Genomic DNA, 20530 nt, shown 5'->3' with positions numbered 1-20530 from the left:
ATATTAAACACATCGGCCAACATAAAACATTAAGGAACCACTCAGATATTCTGCAAAACAAGCCCCCAGGGCGAAATCCACCAATGAGCCTGAGCTTTACCACTCACGGTGCAGGTGCACACAAACAAGGACACACACACACACACACACACACACACACACAAACACACACGCACACGTGCAGTCCGGTGTCCACAAACACACACCAAAAAGTTAGTGCACCTAAAGATTTTGTATTTACCCATCTCATCTCGCCACAGCCTGAGTGAGTGACAGCTAAAGCCTTGGTGGAAGAGAGAGTAGAGCACCAGGAGTTCAAGCAGCAAAGTCCGCAGAAGTTTCTTAAGCTAACTGAGTTAGTTTTTCATGTCGAATGAGGGGTCAAGGAGAGAGCCTTAGCTCCACACAGTTGTCACGGTACATCAAAACGTCCATGGGATCGACTAAAGAATTGTACAGTTGAGGCAATGGACACTCTTCGCCATTGACACCAAAGTCTTCCCTGGGAAATCTAGAAGTTATAGGTTCCCCTCCCCTCTGTCAAGTGTCCTCTGACTAAAGCAATTTGAAGATCTCATAAAACCAATATAATACCTGAGTCATTTTTATCAGCTATTATCGCCTTGGTTGGGCATAAGTACCTTTAAAATAACTCCTCGTTGCCACAGAAAAATGATCACAATGACCAACAATGTATCCTTCAAAGGGTTCATACATATGCCATTGTGAACTCAGATTTCTTTGTGTGCATGCATTAGCTTTGAAGTGACATGGCTAATTTGGAAATGGAGGCTCCCTCTCTCTGCCTGATTGACCACACGGGATATAGTGTAGCCAGGGCCGATTAGAACCTCAGAGTAAAACAAGTGCTGTGGGGCATTACGGGACTGCATGCATGTTAGATCTCCAACAGATTCTTAAACAGGCATCGGTGGAAACATTGTGTGCCCAGTCGGGAAGAACATGAAGGTTTACTAGCGTGATGTTTTAAATCAGAGAATAAGGCTGACCTGTACATTCCCTAAAAGAACCTTCAGACATATTTGAAGCCTTTAAAATGATATTATCTAACAGGTCCTTGAAATACCTTCCAAATCTTGGAAAACTACATCTGCTAACAAATCCCTTCAAATGGGCAGCATGAAAAAGCAGTCTTGGGAGTGTCTCTCTTTTTTTGTAGCCGTTTGGTGCTGCTTTCACGGCTCTAGGTCTCTGCCCACTGCGTTGTAGCTACCAATGCATTATCTCAGTAAGTTACCCAGCCTGTGAGGAGCTCATTAATGATATGTGCATCGTTTGGCCTTCTTGTGCTCAGTTGGCACCAACCGCACAAAGGCACCGAACCAAATACCACCATTATGTCAGTTAAGCCTTCCCGACAGGGCAGAGAAGGCCACGAAGGGGTTCTTGGAATGATTAAGGAGCCAACAGAAAAGCTAACTTAAGACACTGACAATGGAATGATCCTGCCTCGTCGTTCTTGAGTTTGTTTTGTCAATTATAGCCGGGGGCCAGATTCAAATGAAAAAGGGCACTCCAGAGTAAGAACTGTAATGTGTGTCAGTGTGGTGGTTGGAGCCCATCCCACGGTCCACGACCCCCTGCTCCCATTGGTGCGGTGATTAACTTGAAACTACTTCATGGGTGTGAACCAGTCTGAACAGAGCACCAGTGTTTTAAAGTGTGGCTGAACTGTTATTATGTGATCTGAATAAAGAGCGAAGAAGGGAGCGCGAGCCGAGGCCCTCGGGTTGTGGCCTTGTCACACTGCAGACAATGGGAGTCGAGGCTGGGAGGGGGTAGGGGGAGGTCACACGTGCCTGCCCCCGTCCCCAGACAATGCACTTCCACACGTCTCTTTCACTGCCACCTCTCCGAGTGGCTTTGTCAGCCCGGCGGCCTTTTTAAGAAGACCTTTGCCCCGGTTTTGCCGTGAAACACTCAGACGTTTTAATGGGCGAACATTCGTAAAAAAAAAAAAATATATATATATATATACTGTTTTTGCAACCTTTTCATCTAATTGTTACAGCGGGTCTTTTATACTGACACGCAGAGGCCATCTGACATCTTCTGGGTATGTGGCGATGAAGAAATGGAGCGAACATCCAAAACGGACCTCTCTGCAACCGTGAATAAAGCTATGATCAGATGGAGCTCATAAAGAAGCACCTGAATGGAAAGGGACATTGTTCAGAGCATGGCATTTTACAGAAAGACTGGAGATGTGTGAGTGGAAGGGAATTTGCACTGAGCGAGGATGTAGGTAAAGCTTATAGTACATTGGAAGAGAGAGAATCCTATGGATGTATGTGCTGGATGGATGGTGGTGACTGTTTGATGGTGTCTGCCGGGGTTCGGGGATCTGTACATCATAGGGTGGGGCGCTGATGGCTTCTAATGTAGCGTATGGAGAGCCAATCAACTCCAATATGTATTCCCCTCGGACAGGGTGACACTTCACATGGATGGACGTGTCAAGGCCGGCGTGCCATGACGTTTCACAGACGTTTCACAGACAAATCATTGCATTAGACATTTATTTTTTATATTTTACCTGTATTTAACTAGGCAAGTCAGTTAAGAACAAATTGTTATTTTCAATGACGACCTAGGAACAGTGGGTTAACTGCCTTGTTCGGGGGCAGAATGACAGATTTTTACCTTGTCAGCACGGAGATTCTATCTTGCAACCTTTCGGTTACTATTCCAATGCTCTAACCACTAGGCTACCTGCCGCTCCCGGCGTGTCGACATGGGGCCGGGAAGATGATGAGATTGAATATGGTATTATATACATTAAGAGCCCTACTTTCTCTCCCTCCATCCCCATCTATCTGTCTATCTATTCATCCATATTTTTCTTCCCTTCATTCACTTCCCACATTCCTCTTTGAAAGAGCTGTAGCAGGAGTGCCCTTTTGAACTGAACTGAATTTTCAATAAATACTCTGCCTCCTGGGAATGGTGCCGTGGGATTCCTGGTTCATATTGAGCAGGGATAGTATCGGTTTCGCCGTGGGCATGAGTGGACTACCGAGGCCCTTGCTTTGCGTACACAATTTTCTCGATTTTTCACATTGCGGTCAATTTGGCGGAGGGGGTGACAGCGAGGCTGCTCACGCCCCTCCCTAGCTCTCCTCTCCTGGGGGCCGACATCTGCTTAACTGCAGTGTGAAGGAGGGCTGGACTGAACTCTTCTCACTCTACCCTTTGACCTTTGCTGGAAGTGAAGCGAGAGGCAGAGAGAAATCCCCCTCCACAGAGAACCACTCTGTACCTAACACATCTCTTAAACCCTTTCTCCCATCTATATGAGAGGGCTCATTAGGATCTCACCATCACGTTCCCTTTCCTCTTATAGCAACCTCATAGCATCATCCACATCATCATCCTACACTGGTTCTAAAGGTGCATCATGGTGGTGTGTTTGTGTGCAGCCATGTGTGTGTAAATGGCCAATGTGTGTGGTGGAGAGTTGAGTGGAGAAGGAGACCACACTCAGGGCTGTGTCGTCCGAGCGGTAAGCTCGCTCATCCCACTCTGAATCAACCTGCATCCATACCTCCCCCGGCACCTCTCCTCTCACGGCTTACCAACTTCTTAGATTCCAAGTCACCTCTCCATTCCACAAGTCTGCCCGGCGACAACACATAAAAGGCATATTACTGTTTCCCACGATTGTACTTAGGCCTTGGTGAGTCGTCGAGTGTTCAAGTGAGGGAACAGTACAGAGTGGCTGTTTGACCCAGCCATATATCTGTATGTGGAACAGGGATCGGGAACGACAATGGGATAGGATGGGATATGGCCGGGGTTCTGTTGACAGATGGATCTCCCCTCGACGGAGAGGCTGAATGTGGAAAAAGGTCATCACGTTAGCTTCCCTACGCCTCTGCAAAGTGGCGGTGGGGTTTGAGCCGTTGTGCTTTAACGCAGGCCCTGTGCTCTGCCAGATTGCGAGCCAATTAAAGGTTATCAGAGCTCAAAATAACAGTATTGCAGGGGGCGGCTGACGGTCAGAGTGAGAACATCTAAATAAAAATATTTGTAACGAGTGCGCTGAGAGTCGGGAAGCAAGCAAGTTCAGGGAGTGAGTGTTTTAATAAATACAAGAAACAACGAACATGAAACACAAACAATGCACCGACATGAAAACAGAGTCAATAACAACTGTGGAAAGAACCAAGGGGAGTGACACATATAGGGAAGATAATCAAGGAGGCGATGGAGACCAGGTGAGTGTCAGGAGGCGCAGGTGCGCGAGACGATGGTGACAGGTGTACGGGATAATCAGCAGCCTGATGACCTAGAGGCCGGAGAGGGGGTATACGTGACAATATTTCAACGCCTCAACTGTCCTACTGTCTTTGAAGAGCCTCAGAGCAAAGAAGAGACATTCTGTGGTGCTGTGTGTGTTTACTACTAAACCATAAGGACAAAGGACAAATAAAATACATATCTACAGGGTAATTTATCTCTTTTTCTAAGTGAGAAAGGCCTACGTACTGGTTGTGTTCCAGTCAAGACTGAGAGAACGCACAATTCACTGCACAGGAACAATAGGAATGATACCCCCTAGTGGTCTAGCTCACAGAGACACAGCCACTGCCAAGCTCACATGGACATGTGCTCCTTTTTAATTCACTTCCCATCCCCCCCTTTCTATACGCCTACTACTTAACATTAGACAGAAACACAAAAAAGGAAACGGGGCTGCAGGAGAGAAGTAATAAAAGGATAGGGCGGGCGATGTCAATGCAGATTGCACCTCTTGTGCCAAGCCAACGCAGCTCTACCACAAACGAGCCGCCCCATTCATAATTATTCCGTTCTCCTTGACAAGGAATACAGAAGCAATGTGTAAATAGGGTACCTCTAGCTAGATCATCAATCATGGCATAAGAGAAAGGGCAGGGGAAAGGAGGGTGGAGTTGGAGGGAGTTTTGCCAAGCCCTGTCCCACACCATCTATTATGAGTGGATGAATAGGAGGTCCCTATGGTGTGGAAGAATGGGGTGATGCTGACTTGTTCCAAAAAAATGTGATGGGGTCACCAGGCTACCTATCACACATTAAAACACAAAGGTGCATCTTCAAGGACTACAATTGCCGAGCACACACACATACATACAGACACACACACAAACACACATGTGCCCGCAGTTCACACACATCCACATGCATACACACGCACATGCGCACACCCAAGGGGGTCAGACGGTGGGTTGGACTGACCTGGATCAGTGATTCGCTCAGCCTCTCCTCGTCCACCTCCAGCACAATGTCCCGGATCTCTTCATAAGGCAGCCGGAATGAGCCCAGGAAAATTGCTGTTGTGATATAGAAAGGGAAGACAAGTCATTTTTCTCTTATTTTTTGTATTAGACTGGCAGGGTCAAAAGAGTGCTTTCACCACACATTGGCCCCTCAGAAAAAAACAAACCCAGAGCAAACTTGTCTCTTAGAAAAGTAATACACTTTCAGCTCTTTGATTGGATTGTTAGTGAAAACAAACATTTCTGCACCAATTACCAGATAATGACTTGATGTGTCAATCTCCTAACCTTTGGCAAAACCAAAGATTCAACATAAGGACAGAATCTCAGGTAAGTAATGCCAAGTGGGTCTGGTGTGGTCAAGAGCATCGGCCCGGCTACATCTTAGCTAGGTTTCCAGTGAGAACGAGTGTTCTGAGAGTTAGATGGATGCGAAGACAATGATTATTTCTAGGCAGGCATTCTCAGCGGACTCCCCAGGCTCCAGGTGGGCCTGGAGGATGCTCTCAAGGGGAATTTGGACATTTTGGCAGGTAGGCTGGTATGGGTGGGAGTCACCAGCGGAGGTCTGGTAATGAGTGTCTTCACAGCACTGCTCCAGCAGGCCCACTCTATGGCAGTCCACTCCCTCTGTACGTTCACATCTGGTATGCAGGATAGCATACCTCTTCTCTAGGGTTGCACAATTCTGGTTACGTTACCAAATTCCTAGGATTTTCAGAACCAGGATTCCTGGAAAACCTGGGAATATGGGAAGTTACTATACATTTGCAAGTCTACTCTGATCCATAATTATTTGAAAACAAATATAATAACTTAACTTAAGATCTCTCATATTATGCTCCCAAGTAAATGTCAGCCCAAAAATGAAGCTAAAACAGAACAGCCATGTTTCCAAAGATACATATCCAAAAAGAATGTTTTGGCAGTAAGAGTGTGTGATGAGTGAAAATGAAACACATATTATGAATTAAACACCTACCATGAATAAAGCTAACAATGAACACAAGACACTTAATATCTGCTGCTAATAAAAAAAAGTAGGGTGTTTTGTGGCATGAGGAGCAATGCAAAATAAATTCCATAACTCAAGAGTCCTGATAATGAGTCAAAGGTGTAACATCTGCTTCTAGCTCACACCCTCAAATAGGCACAGTTGAAGTCGGAAGTTTACATACACTTAGGTTGGAGTCATAAAAATGTGTTTTTTCAACCACTCCACAAATTTCTTGGAAACAAACAATAGTTTTGGCAAGACGGTTTGGATATCTACTTTGTGCATGACACAAGTAATTTTTCCAACAATTGTTAACAGACAGATTATTTCACTTATAATTCACCGTATCACAATTATAGTGTGTCAGACGTTTACATACACTAAGTTCACTGTGCCTTACAACAGCTTGGAAAGTTCCAGAAAATTATGTAATGGCTTTAGAAGCTTCTGATAGGCTAATTGACATAATTTGAGTCAATTGGAGGTGTACCTGTGGATGTATTTCAAGGCCTACCTTCAAACTCAGTGCCTCTTTGCTTGACATCATGGGAAAATCAAAAGAAATCAACCAAGACCTCAGAAAATAAATTGAAAACCTCCACAAGTCTGGTTTATCCTTGGGAGCAATTTTCAAATGCCTGAAGGTACCACGTTCATCTGTACAAACAATTGTATGCAAGTATAAACATCATGGGACCACGCAGCCGTCACACAGCTCAGGAAGGAGACGCGTTCTGTCTCCTAGAGATTAACATACTTTGGTGCGAAAAGTGCAAATCAATCCCAGAACAACAGCAAAGGACCTTGTGAAGATGCTGGAGGAAACAGGTACAAAAGTATCTATATCCACAGTAAAACTAGTTCTGTATCGATATAACCTGAAAGGCCGCTCAGCTCCAAAACCTGCATAAACAAACCAGACTACGGTTTGCAACTGCACATGGGGACAAAGATTGTACTTTGTGGAGAAATGTACTCTGGTCTGATGAAACAAAAATATAAATGTTTGGCCATAATGACCATCGTCATGTTTGGAGGAAAAATGGGGAGGCTTGCAAGCCGAAAACATGAAGCACGGGGGTGGCAGCATCATGTTGTGGGGGTGCTTCACAAAATACAGTCATCGCCAAAAGTTTCGAGAATGACACAAATATTAATTTCCACACAGTTTGTTGCTTCAGTGTCTTTAGATATTTTTTGTCAGATGTTACTATGGAATACTGAAGTATAATCACAAACATTTAATAAGTGTCAAAGGCTTTTATTGACAATTACATTAAGTTGATACAAAGAGTCAATATGTGCAGTCTTGACCCTTCTTTTTCAAGACCTCTGCAATCTGCCCTGGCATGCTGTCAATTAACTTCTGGGCCACATCCTGACTGATGGCACCCCATTCTTGCATAATACATGCTTGGAGTTCGTCAGAATTTGCGGGGTTTTGTTTGTCCACCCGCCTTTTGAGGATTGACCACAAGTTCTCAATGGAATTGAGGTCTGGGGTGTTTCCTGGCCATGGACCCAAAATATTGATGTGTTGTTCCCTGAGTCACTTTTGCCTTATGGCAAGGTGCTCCATCATGCTGGAAAAGGAATTGTTCGTCACCAAACTGTTCCTTTGATGGTTGGGAGAAGTTGCTCTTGGAGAATGTGTTTGTGAGTGAGCCCACTCCTTTCGCTGATAAGCAACACCACACATGAATGGTCTAAGGATGCTTTACTATTGGCATGACACAGGACTGATGGTAGTGCCCACCTTGTCTACTCCAGACAAGCTTTTTTCCGGATGCCCCAAACAATCAGATTCAGCTCATTTGTGTGGCAAAGAGGGACTTTGCAATTAATTTCAATTCATCTGATCACTCTTCATACATTCTGGAGTATATGCAAATTAACATCACACAAACTGAGGCAGCAGACTTGTGAAAATTAATATGTGTGTCATTCTCAAAACTGTAGATGGCATCATGAGGGGGGAAAATAACGTAGATATATTGAAGCAACATCTCAAGACATCAGTCAGGAAGTTAAAGCTTGGTCGCAAATGGATCTTCCAAATGGACAATGACCCCAAGCATACTTCCAAAGTTGTGGAAAAATGGCTTAAAGACAAGGTATTGGAGTGGCCATCACAAAGCCCTTACCTCAATCCCATAGAAAATTTGTGGGCAGAACTGAAAAAGCGTGTGCGAGCAAGGAGGCTTACAAACCTAACTCAGTTACACCAACTCTGTCAGAAGGAATGGGCTAAAATTCACCCAACTTATTGTGGGAAGCTTGTGGAAGGCAAACCGAAACGTTTGACCCAAGTTAATCAATTTAAGGCAATGCTGACAAATACTAATTTAGTGAATGTAAACTTCTGACCCACTGGGAATGTGATGAAAGAAATAAAACTGAAATAAATCACTCTAATATTATTCTCACATTTCACATTCTTAAAATAAAGTGGTGATCCTAACTGACCTAAAACAGGGACTTTTTACTAGGATTAAATGTCAGGAATTTGGCTACGGTGTATGTAAACTTCCAACTTCAACTGTCAATCCCCTGAACGCAGCTCACTATCCAGCTCACACTCTCAAACACCTAGGTCCCCTGAATGCAGCTCACTCTCCAGATACCAATCACCTGAATTCTAATCACCTGTTCACACACCTGTATGTCATTATCACACACTATTTAGTTCAGTTCTTTGCACCCATTCAATGTGAGGTTTTGTAACACATGTCTGTCAGAGCGCTGGGTTTCCTGCGAGTTACTCCTCCCGTGTATGATAGTTGTTGCCTGCCTCACTAATGATGTATTTTGCCTGTTCCCTGCCTGTACTTCAGCCTGTCAGATTTCCTGTTAACTAGCTATTGCCTGATCTCACCGGATTACATTACTAGTCTTCTCCCTGCCAGTATTGTTGCCCTTTTTGGACCCCCTATGTATTACCTTCTGCCTGCCTCTGGACCCAGTTGTGTGCCTCCTCTTGTGGTCCTCTTCAATAAACACCTGCTGCACCCTGTGCTTGAAACCAGCTCTCTGTCTCGCCTCGTGTTCATGAGAAAAAGTTATCAAAGTATGTTTTGAATTGTCAACTGTGGGAAGTTTAACAACTTGCATGAGAGTATTAAACACATTTGCTGTTACATTTTAATTGGTGGAAGATAAAGTTTCAACTCATCTGTTGCATCATTAGCATAATTTACACTCTTGCTATGAGTGAGCTATTTGACTTGCCTTTCAACAAGTCTCGCCATGACAGATGCACACAGTAATTTAGCTCCAGTCTCACCGTTGGATTCCTACTATATTAATCAACAATCCCAAAAACTTTAAATGGCTCTGAAAAACAATGAAGACATTATATAAAGGTTGGCAAAGAGATCAGATGTTGATGATGAGTGGAGGGAGGGAATATGAAGAACAATTGAAGAACCACAACAAATATGATGTTACTGTACAAACACCACATCCATGTATTCAATAATTTAGCCTGATCATTATCCTCCTTTGTCAGAGTCTACAATGCTAAAGCACAGGCTAAATAAACGTGGCTCGTGTCAAAATGGGTCTGTAGAGTTCCCTGTGGACAACTGCTGAAGAGAAAAGCAAAGCATAAGTCAGTAGTTCCATGTGTGTATTATGTTATGCTGCCAGATCACTATGTACTGTATGGGGTGAAGGCTGACTCCATTTCCAGCATAGCATGCCTGACCCGATTCCCATCCAGTGCTTTTCTCATCTCACTTCATGGATGCTTCCAAAATGGCACCCTATTCTCCCTAGCACACTACTTTTGAGTCATTGTCACCCTGGTCAAAGGAAGTGCACGTTATAGACAATAGGGTGCCACTTGGGAGATATCAGCACAGATGGGATGACAGAGTAAGAACCCCCACTCATGTCTATTGTTACAGCTGGACTGCCTCCCACTGCTCCACACCCAGTCCCCAGGTTACAGTTAGACATAAATAGTAATGTTTCACAGCACTAATCTTGCTTAAACAGTCATCGAGGACAGAGGAGATCATTATATTTGGACTCTAAGGATATTGAGAAACCTGGATGTAGGTGTTTAGTGTTAGTCAGAGACTGCTCACAGGACTTAGTGGGCTTGAGAATAATTCCTCATCCCAGTCATCATTTCACAACTTCCATTCGCAACATCAATGTCCAGTCAGTGTCCAGCTAGCTAAGAGAGGGAAAACCACCACCGCTGTTAGTTGAGTACATAGAACAGAGCCATATTCCCGAGGGGATAAGTGGGCGTGTGAGTGTGTAAGTATGCAATCAGCCACTCGAAAATCATCATGGTTCCATTGCCACATAGCCAATAAGAAGTACATACTGTAACCCTCTCTCACATACACTTAGGCAGACAAGCACATTTGTATTTGTATTTATTATGGATCCTCATTAGTATCATTAGCTTCCATGGGTCCAGCAAAATTAAGGCAGTTTACGCAATTTTAAAACATTACAATACATCCACAGATTTCACAGCAGTGTGCACTCAGGCCAATGCTCCACCACTACCACATATCTACAGTACTAAATCCATGTGTATGTATAGTGTGTATGTTATCGTCTGTGTGTGTATATGTGTATGCATGCATGTGTCTGTGCCAATATTTGTGTTGCTTCACAGTCCCCACTGTACCATAAGGTGTTTTTATATCTGTTTTTTACATCTATTTGTACTGCTTGTGTCAGTTACTTGATGTGAAATAGAGTTACACGTAGTCATGGCTCTATGTAGTACTGTGTGTCTCACATAGTATGTTCTGGACTTGGGGACTGGGAAGAGACCTCTTGTGGCATGTCTTGTGGGGTATGCATGGGTGTCCGTGTGCCAGTAGTTTAGACGGACAGCTTGGTGCATTCAACATGTCAATACCTATCCTAACTAAACATAGTGATGAAGTCAATACCTCCTCCACTTGCAGCCAGGAGAGATTGGCATGCACATTATTAACATTAGCTCTCTGTGCTGCCCTGTTCTGAGCCAATTGCAATTTTCCAAAGGTCCTTTTTTGTGGCACCTGACCACATGACTGAGCAGTAGTCAAGGTGCGACAAAACTAGAGCCTGTAAGACCTGCCTTGTTGATAGTGTTGTTAAGAAGGCAGAGCATCACTTTATTATAGACAAGCTTCTCCCCATCTTAGCTACTACTGCATCAATATGTTTTGACCATGACAGTTTACAATCTAGTGTTACTCCAAGCAGTTTAGTCATCTCAACTTGCTCAAATTCCATGTTATTAATTACAAGATTTGGTTGAGGGTTAGGGTTTAGTGAGTGTTTTGTTCCAAATACAAATACATTTAGTTTAAGAAATATTTAGGGCCAACTTATTATTTGCCACCCACTCTGAAACTAACTGCAGCTCTTTGTTGAGTGTTGCAATCATTTCAGTTGCTGTAGTAGATTACGTCTATAGTGTTGAGTCATATGCATACATAGAAACTCTGGCTTTACTTAAAGTCAGTCGCATATTGTTAGTAAATTTGAAAAAGTAAGGGGCCTAAACAGCTACCCTGGGGAATTCCAGATTCAAACTAGATTATATTTGATAGCCTTCCATTAAAGAACACCCTCTGTGTTATGTTAGACAAGTAACTCTTTATCCACATTATAGCAGGGGGTGTAAAGCCCTAACACACATTTTTCCAGCAGCAGACTATGATCAATAATGGCAAAAGCTGCACTGAAGTCCCCACAATCATTTTATCATCAATTTCTCTCAGAAAATCATCAGTCATTTGTGTAAGTGATGAGCTTGTTGAGTGTCCTTCCCTATAGAGCATGCTGAAATTCTGTTGTCAATTTGTTTACTGTAAAATAGCTGTGTATCTGGTCAAACACAATTTATTTATTTTTTGCCTAGTAACAGGCTGATTGGTCGGCTATTTGAGACAGTAAAGGGGGCTTTACTATTCTTGGGTAGAGGAATGACTATAGCTTCCCTCCAGGCCTGAGGGCACACACTCTCTAATAGGCTTAAATTGAAGATGTGGCAAATAGGAGTGGTAATATTGTCCGCTATTATCCTCAGTAATTTTAAAACTGGATTGTCAGTCACCGGTGGCATGTCAGTGTTGATAGACAGCAATATTTTTTTCACATCTTCCACACTGACTTTATGGAATTCAAAAGTACAATTATTGTCTTTCATAATTTGGTACGATATACTTTGATGTGTAGTGTCAGCGTTTGATGCTGGCATGTCATACATCTGATTCAATGAATGAAGGAGCCAAGTTGGCATTTTTCCCCACAATTTCATTTACGATGCCCCAAAGCTTTTTACTATCATTATTTATCTGTTTCATAGTGTAGTTTATTTGTATTTAGTATAGTCACATTATTTCTTAATTTGCAGTATAAATGTATGAATGTGCGAAGGCCGAACGGCATAGGCAAGATGAGATGGTATAGAATACAGTATATGCATATGAGATAAGTAATGCAGGGTATGTAAACATTACATAAAGTGGCATTGTTTAAAGTGGCTAGTGATACATTTATTACATACATGTTTAATTATTAAAGTGGCTATAGATGAGTCAGTATGTTGGCAGAAGCCACTCAATGTTAGTGATTGCTGTTTAACATTCTGATGGCCTTGAGATAGAAGCTGTTTTTCAGTCTCTCAGTCCCCACTTTGATGCACCTGTACTGACCTCGCCTTCTGGATGATAGCAGGGTGAACAGGCAGTGGCTTAGGTGGTTGTTGTCCTTGATGATCTCTTTGGCCTTCCTGTGACATCAGGTGATGTAGGTGTCCTGGAGGGCAGGTAGTTTGCCTCTGGTGACACGTTGTACAGACCTCACTACCCTCTGGAGAGCCTTACGGTTGTGGGCGGAGCAGTTGGCATACCGGGCAGTGATACAGCCCGACAGGATGCTCTTGATTGTGCATCTGTAAAAGTGTGTTTTTGGATACAAGCCAAATTTCTTCAGCCTAATGAGGTTGAAGAGGCACTGCTGCGCCTTCTTCACCACGCTGTCTATGTGTGTGGACCATTTCAGTTTGTCCGTGATGTGTACGCCGAGGAACTTAAAACTTCCCACCTTCTCCACTACTGGGCGGGGTCGACACCCAGGGTCTCCAGTTTGGAGGGTACTATTGTGTTAAATGCTGAGCCGTAGTCGATGAACAGCATTCTTACATAGGTATTCCTCTTGTCAAGATGGGTTAGTGCAGTCTGCAGTGTGATTGTGATTGCGTCATCTGTGGACCTATTGGGACGGTAAACAAATTGGAGTGGGTCTAGGGTGTCAGGTAGGGTGGAGGTGATATGGTCCTTGACTAGTCTCTCAAAGCACTTCATTATGACGGAAGTGAGCTACGGGGTGGTAGTCATTTAGCTCAGTTACCTTAGCTTTCCTGGGAACAGGAACAATGGTGGCTCTCTTGAAGCATGTGGGAACAGCAGACTGGGATAACGATTGATTGAATATGTCCGTAAACACACCAGCCAGCTGGTCTGCGCATGCTATGAGGACGCGGCTGGGGATGCCGTCTGGGTCGGCAGCCTTGCGAGGGTTAACACATTTAAATGTTTTACTCACGTTGGCTGCAGTGAAGGACAGCCCACAGGTTTAGGTAGCGGGCCGTGTCAGTGGCACTGTGTTGTCTTCAAAGCGAGCAAAGAAATTGTTTAGTTGTCTGGGAGCAAGACATAGTGGTCCACGACGGGGCTGGTTTTTCTTTGTAGTCAGTGATTGACTGTAGACTATGCCACATACCTCTAGTGTCAATGTAGAGTCGTTGAATTGCGACTCTCCTTTGTCTCTATACTGACGCTTAGCTTGTTTGATTGCCTTGCGGAGGGAATAGCTACACTGTTTGTAGTCGTTCAGGTTTCCGGTCACCTTGCCCTGATTAAAAGTAGTGGTTTGCGCTTTCAGTTAATGTGCAAATGCTGCCATCAATCCAAGGTTTCTGGTTGGGGAATGTTTTAATAGTTGCTGTGGGTACAACATCACCAATGCTCTTGCTAATAACCCCCCCCGAATCAGCGTATTCATCAATGGTATTGTCCGAAGCTATGCGGAACATATCTCAGTCCATGTGATTGAAGCAATCTTGAAGCGTGGAATCCGATTGTTCAGACCATCATTGAACAGACCTGAGCACGGGAGCTTCCAGTTTTAGTTTCTGTCTATAGGCTGGGAGCAACAAAATGGAGTCGTGGTCAGATTTTCCGAAAGGAGGGTGGGGGAGGGCTTTATATGCATCGCGGATGTTATAATAACAATGATCCATGGTTTTGCCAGCCCGGGTCGCACATCTGATATGCTGATAAAATTTAGGGAGTCTTGTTTTCAGATTAGCCTTGTTAAAATGCCCAGCTACAATAAATGCAGTCTCAGGATATATGGTTTCCAGTTTACATAGAGTCAAATGAAGTTATTTCAGGGCCGTCGATGTGTCTGATTGGGGCGGGATATACATGACTGTGATTTTAATCGAAAAGAATTCCCCTGGATAGATAATGCGGTCGGCATTTGATTGTAAGGAATTCTAGGTCGGGTGAACAAAGGGACTTGAGTTCCTGTATGTTGTTATAGTCACACAACGTCTTGCTAATCATAAGGCATACACCCCCGCCCTTCTTCTTACCAGAGAGATGTTTGTTTCTGTCGGTGGGATGCATGAAGAAGCCGGTGGCTGTACAGACTCTGATGACGTATCCCGAGTGAGCCATGTTTCCATGAAACAAATAACGTTACAATCTCAGATTGGGAGACTTAGAGGTAGACTTACTCATGTTATTTACATTGGAGCTGATAGTGCAGGGTGAGCTGCATAAAGTGTTTTTCCTACTATTGCACACTACCTCAGTGCTAACAGTGTACCTCTGGTTTATAGGCTCATGATTACTGATTACAATAGCTGTAGGATAAACAGATGTATTCGGAGCAATTAGGAGTACATAAATTAAATTACTTACATTGTGTTTGCCAATGCTCCTAAGATAATTTACATTTGATGCAGCATTATGATGACTCATTGTCACAATGGTAGGGATTAACTGAGCTGGTCTTGGATCCTTTACCAGTCATTGTTTGAACACAGCCTTGAAATGTGTGGACAGAGTCCAGGAGCCAAGATGATTTGGATGGACTCAGTCATTCCTGTAGAGTATCTTCTCCAGCAGAGCTAAAGTAGTCTTTTAGCCAGATGTGTAATGCCAGCAGTCTGCTGAATCTTTCACACCCGCGGCCCAACAATGTTACTGGACATCAAAATGATAGTTTAATGCTAATATCAGTTCTTTAAAATCAATTTTCAGATGTTCCAGGCTAGCCCTCCTGATGTCGTTTGACCCCACATAGACTATGACAGTGTCAGCTCCCGGCAACTGTGGTAGAACAGTTGGAAGCAGCCTTGTTATGTCATGTCCTCATGTTCCTGGGTAGCACATGGTTTTTGCCTTGGGGACCGAGATGTTTCTCACCATAGAGCTGCCTATGATGAAAGCTGGTGATGTTAAATTGGCCGCCTTACGGTCTGGTGAGGCTGGAAGCTCAGAGGATCTGAACCCAAGGTAGAAGTCACCGGAGAGGGAGACAGAGTCGAGGATGAAGATGCAGGTACCTCCGGATCCGTTCTTGATTGGGAAGCCACCATGGACAAAGGCGCCGGAACCTCTGGATACAGGGCGGCAAAGATGTTTCTGGTCTGTGTCAGTTCCAGGATCAAGATCTCCATCGAGACCCCCGTTGCCAGAGGACGCCTTCTTCGACTTCCACGGCGAGTGACATACATAGTCCATGGCTGGTTGGTTGGGTCGAGATCAGCTCCATTCTCCAGGGAAGGGGAAGACCCCTTTGAGGATGGAACCCTGCCTAGCACCGGCCAGTCTGGCTGAGGAGAGCCGACACGGTGGCAAAACTCCCACAAGACCAGAGTGGTGTCCGGCTACTGGGGCGTGGGTTCCCCAGTAGCTTATGTAGGTTTGCCACGTCTTTGCTAAAAGTAGCTAAGAGTGGCTGTCGTCCTCTGCAAGCAAGCAAGGTCCACATTGTCCCGGTACAAAGCAAAGTAAACACAGCTCCTGCAACGTTGAAAACGCTCAAGAACGGCCTTCATTTGAGACCGCCGAGCCAGCTAGGCTAGCTGGGGTTTTGTGTCCCTCCCCCTATACTGAATCTGGCAGGATAGCAGGTTTCAGTTTCGATGTTCGACAGCGTTCAACAACAACAAACATATGTCTGATGACGTCAGAGTGCATTAATCTTAGTACACACAAGCCAAAACATACACAGATATGCATAAGAAAACACACACACACAATTGTAGTGTGTGCACTACTTTATATATTTTGTACCAATTGAGAACTTTGGGCTAATTCCCTGAGATCTGGATCTTCTCTGGAAAATCATTATTTTAGTATTTTTGGGGTTTACTGCCAGGGCCCAGGTCTGGCAGTACAGCTCTAGCAGGTCCACACTCTGCTGTAGGCCATGTGCTGTGGGTGACAGCAGGCATAGGTCATCTGCGAAGAGTAGGCATTTAACTTCTGAATCGTGGAGACTAACACCAGGGGCTGAGGATTTTTCTAGAATAGTGGCCAATTTGTTGATGTAAATATTGAAGAGTGCAGGGCTCAGATTACAACCCCGACGAAGGCCCTGCCCCTGGTTAAAGAATTATGTTATTTTCTTGCCAATTTTAATGCTGCACGTATTGCCAGTACACATTTTTGATTTAATTATGCCATATGTTTTACCCCCTACACCACTTTCAATAACTTTGTAGAACAGTCCTGCATGCCAAATAGAATCAAATGAAGCAAGAGTATATTTTGGTATTATTTTGGGGGACATGGTTATCTATCAGGGTGTGTAGGGTGTAAATATGATCAGGTGTGCAATGTTTTGGTGTGAAGCTTTTACTTAATACATTGTGCTTATTAAGGAAGTTTAGAACTCTTACATTTATAATACTACAGAAAACCTCCCCCAAGTTACTGTTAACACAAATGCCTCTGTAATTGTTAGGGTCAAATTTGTCTCTGTTTTTAAAGATTGGGGTTGAGTCCTTGATTCCAGATGTCAGGGAAATAACCTACATTCAGGATCAAATTAAACAGTATAAAATTAATATAGCCAATTGAAATGTTGCACTAGTGAGTTTGAGCATCTCATTTAGGATGCCATCAGGTCAGCATGCTTTTTAAAATTTGAGAGCCTGAAGTTTCTTATACGGCTCCTGGTCAGTAATTGGGGAGTCCAATGGATTATGATTTAAAGCTTTTTCTAATCCATTCAACTTCTCATGAATTTGGCGTTGTTCTGCGTTTGTGTCAATTTGAACACACCCTCTCTCTCTCTCTCATATTGAAGGGACATTAGAGGTTGAAGGGTAGTGGCTGAGTGACTGTGGATGACTGGAGGCGAATGGAGGAGCAGTGTAATGGCACATGTTCCCCCAAGTCTTCACTGTACCATACCGGAGGTGAGATCCCCTACCCTTGTCGTCATCGCTTCCTGCCAAATATGAGACCCATCTGCTGTGGTGATAATCAAACATGGCAGGAACACTAGTTGTCGTCGTCACCCTCCCACTCACACACTCCCACATACACACTCCCACATACACACATGTGAATACACTCTCACACACACCACACACCACACACATACACACACACACACACACACACACACACACACGTAGACACACACGCACCCAGAAACAGGCAGGCACTCACACAAGTGATGTTCTCGGCCCCATACCCAACACCAAACCCCGCTTTATTGCCTCCTGACGAAATCATTGATATGTTCATCACAAAGGAACAGTGACAATATGAATCAATACTTAATACTGTACCTCATTGTCAACACAACTGCTATCAGTCAGAGAGAGTAGGAGGAAAAGAGAGGGGGTTGGGGATAAGTTGCTATTTTCATCTCCCCCGGTTTTGACATACAAGTTTAGCCCCCACTTGTGTCCCCACCCCCCCAACAGCTCCCTGTAGATTTAAAGTATCTCCCCCCATAAATATATTCATCTTGTGTTGATGTATTCTGTTTCAGATCTGGTAAAAACAACAAACAGGGATAGACAAGGGAATAAGTGGAGTTTAGGTGACCTGATATTTTAGCATTTAAAGCATGCATATTGCATGAGGTGTTATCAGAGGTATTGCATATCTAAGGTAGGGGATATCTAGGGTAAACTCCATAAAAAAATGCATTATCATGCTCCCCTCATCAATCTCAGAGAAACTATGTCATGGCCACCCCTCTCCATGGATAATGAATTCATCCGCACACTTTGAGAAGGCAGGGATGGAGGATTCACAAAGATGGAAAATGGGGGGACTGGGAGCTGTCAAAGTGACAGAGGATTCCCCTGGGGATGGTATAAGCCACCTATCGATAACCGATATCTGGCAAGAGCTGATAAGCAAGTTTGGGAAAAGCCAGCCTATAGCCTTTCATCTCATATAGCCTGGAATCCAAACGGAATATCCTTATGTCACAACCTGATCTGTTTCACCTTGTGAGTGTCTCCACCCCCCTCCAGGTGTCGCCTATTGCCTATCTTCCCCATTATCCCCTGTGCATTTATACCTGTGTTCTCTGTTTGTCCGTTGCCAGTTTGTCTTGTTTGCTTTTCCCAGTCTCTCTTTTTCTCGCCCTCCTGGTTTTGACCTTCGGCTGTCCTGACTGAGCCTGCCTGCCTGCCTGACCACTCTGCCTGCCCCTGACTCTGATCTTTTCCCCACCTCTGGATTGTTGACCTCTGCCTACCCTGAGCCTGCCTGCCGTTCGATACCGTTGCCCCACCTCTGATTTACTGACCCCTGCCTGCCTTGACCTGACAATTGCCTGCCCCTGTTGGAATATTAAACCATTGCCAATTCGATGTGTCTGCATCGAATTTCACTGCAGAAGTGAAGTCAACAGAACAACTAAAAATATATTCAGCATGGATTCCAGGCTATGAGAATTTGGGCTATGCTACCATGACAAAGTTAAACTGGAATCCAAACGGAATATTGCTCCATTGCACTGATTAAGTTTGGTCAAACAATAGAAAAAAATTGCTGGTATTTATCATGTAATACAAGAAGAAGTCTAAATGTTCACAGGTCAGAGGTGGAGAGAGATACGGTGATGGCGTTGCTCGCAGCATATGGTCCACACCTGCTGCTAGGGATGATGACAACATAAACGCCCAGCTTTGTCTCTTGGTCCTGTTATGCGTAGATTTTACAAATGTATATCAGAGGGGGCTGGGACTTAATCCATTTGTAGCAGTGATGACCCCCAACCTATTGCCAAGAAAACACCCATGGCTCAGGTAAAACAATATACATGTTAAATGCATTAGAAATGTTTGTAGGGTATGCAAATATGTGTAATCATGACACTAAGAACATTTGTCATCATAAGCATGTAAATTGGTTGACAGTCCTAACGCGCAATAGCCCAATTTGCTATAGGAGTTACATGACACGTGTACTCTTAATGTAATATGTGTTTATAATTGACCGTCCAAAAGTGCAATAGCCCTTGGGGCGGCAGTGTAGCCTAGTGGTTAGAGCATTGGACTAGCAACCAGAAGGTTGCGAGTTCAAACCCCCAAGCTGACAAGGTACAAATCTGTCATTGTGCCCCTGAACAGGCAGTTAACCCACTGTTCCCAGGCCGTCATTGAAAATAAGAATTTGTTCTAAACTGACTTGCCTGGTTAAATAAAGGTAAAAAAAAAAAAAATGTGCTGAGTTATATGACACAGGTACTCTGAATGTAACATGTATTTATAAAACACACTTTGCCCAATTGAGCCCAAATTCTAGTAGCTAATAGCCTCAAATTATGTTTTGATGACCAGTTTTCACAATCCGATTATACCGTTCCTGACACATAGGGAGAACGGGTTCTCAGATGGACAACACTTGTATAAAGGGGCAACTTACACAAATTCTGTGCCGTCTTGCCGTCCAAGATTCGCAGCTCCTTCGCCTTTTTCTTGAATTGGGTCATCCTGGCATCTGTCTCATCCACCTCCTTTTTCACTGTAGAAGGAATAGAAGGGATGCATATTCAATTGTGATGAACAGAACTGGTGTATGGAAAGTGCAAGCATGTCTGGGACCCATAAGCAATGAGGAAATGTTTTCTTTAGTTTATTTCTCTAACTCACAATACATATGAGACCTGTAAACATATGGAGAAACATCAATAGACAAAGGGGTGTTTAACAGAGTAAATAAGTGATGAAAGGACCTTT

General features: G+C 43.9%; 1 protein-coding gene across 8 annotated transcripts in view; it reads right to left on the bottom strand.

Annotated features, from left to right (window-relative positions):
* Nucleotides 1-20530, bottom strand: part of LOC135545985 (protein diaphanous homolog 2-like) — a 626286-nt gene that overhangs the window by 276769 nt on the left and 328987 nt on the right. For all 8 annotated transcript variants that reach the window (XM_064974017.1, XM_064974023.1, XM_064974020.1 and 5 more), the window contains 2 exons: nt 20217-20315; nt 5239-5333 (listed from right to left, as the gene is read on the bottom strand). In XM_064974017.1, the coding sequence (XP_064830089.1) occupies nt 5239-5333; nt 20217-20315 (194 nt within the window). The remainder of the gene's footprint in view (nt 1-5238; nt 5334-20216; nt 20316-20530) is intronic.

This window comes from Oncorhynchus masou, chromosome 9, assembly GCF_036934945.1.
Source record: "Oncorhynchus masou masou isolate Uvic2021 chromosome 9, UVic_Omas_1.1, whole genome shotgun sequence".
In the NCBI taxonomy this organism is placed as follows: Eukaryota; Metazoa; Chordata; class Actinopteri; order Salmoniformes; family Salmonidae; genus Oncorhynchus; species Oncorhynchus masou.
The sequence above is the reverse complement of the archived record's forward strand: the minus strand, read 5'-3'. Positions and strand labels throughout refer to the sequence as shown.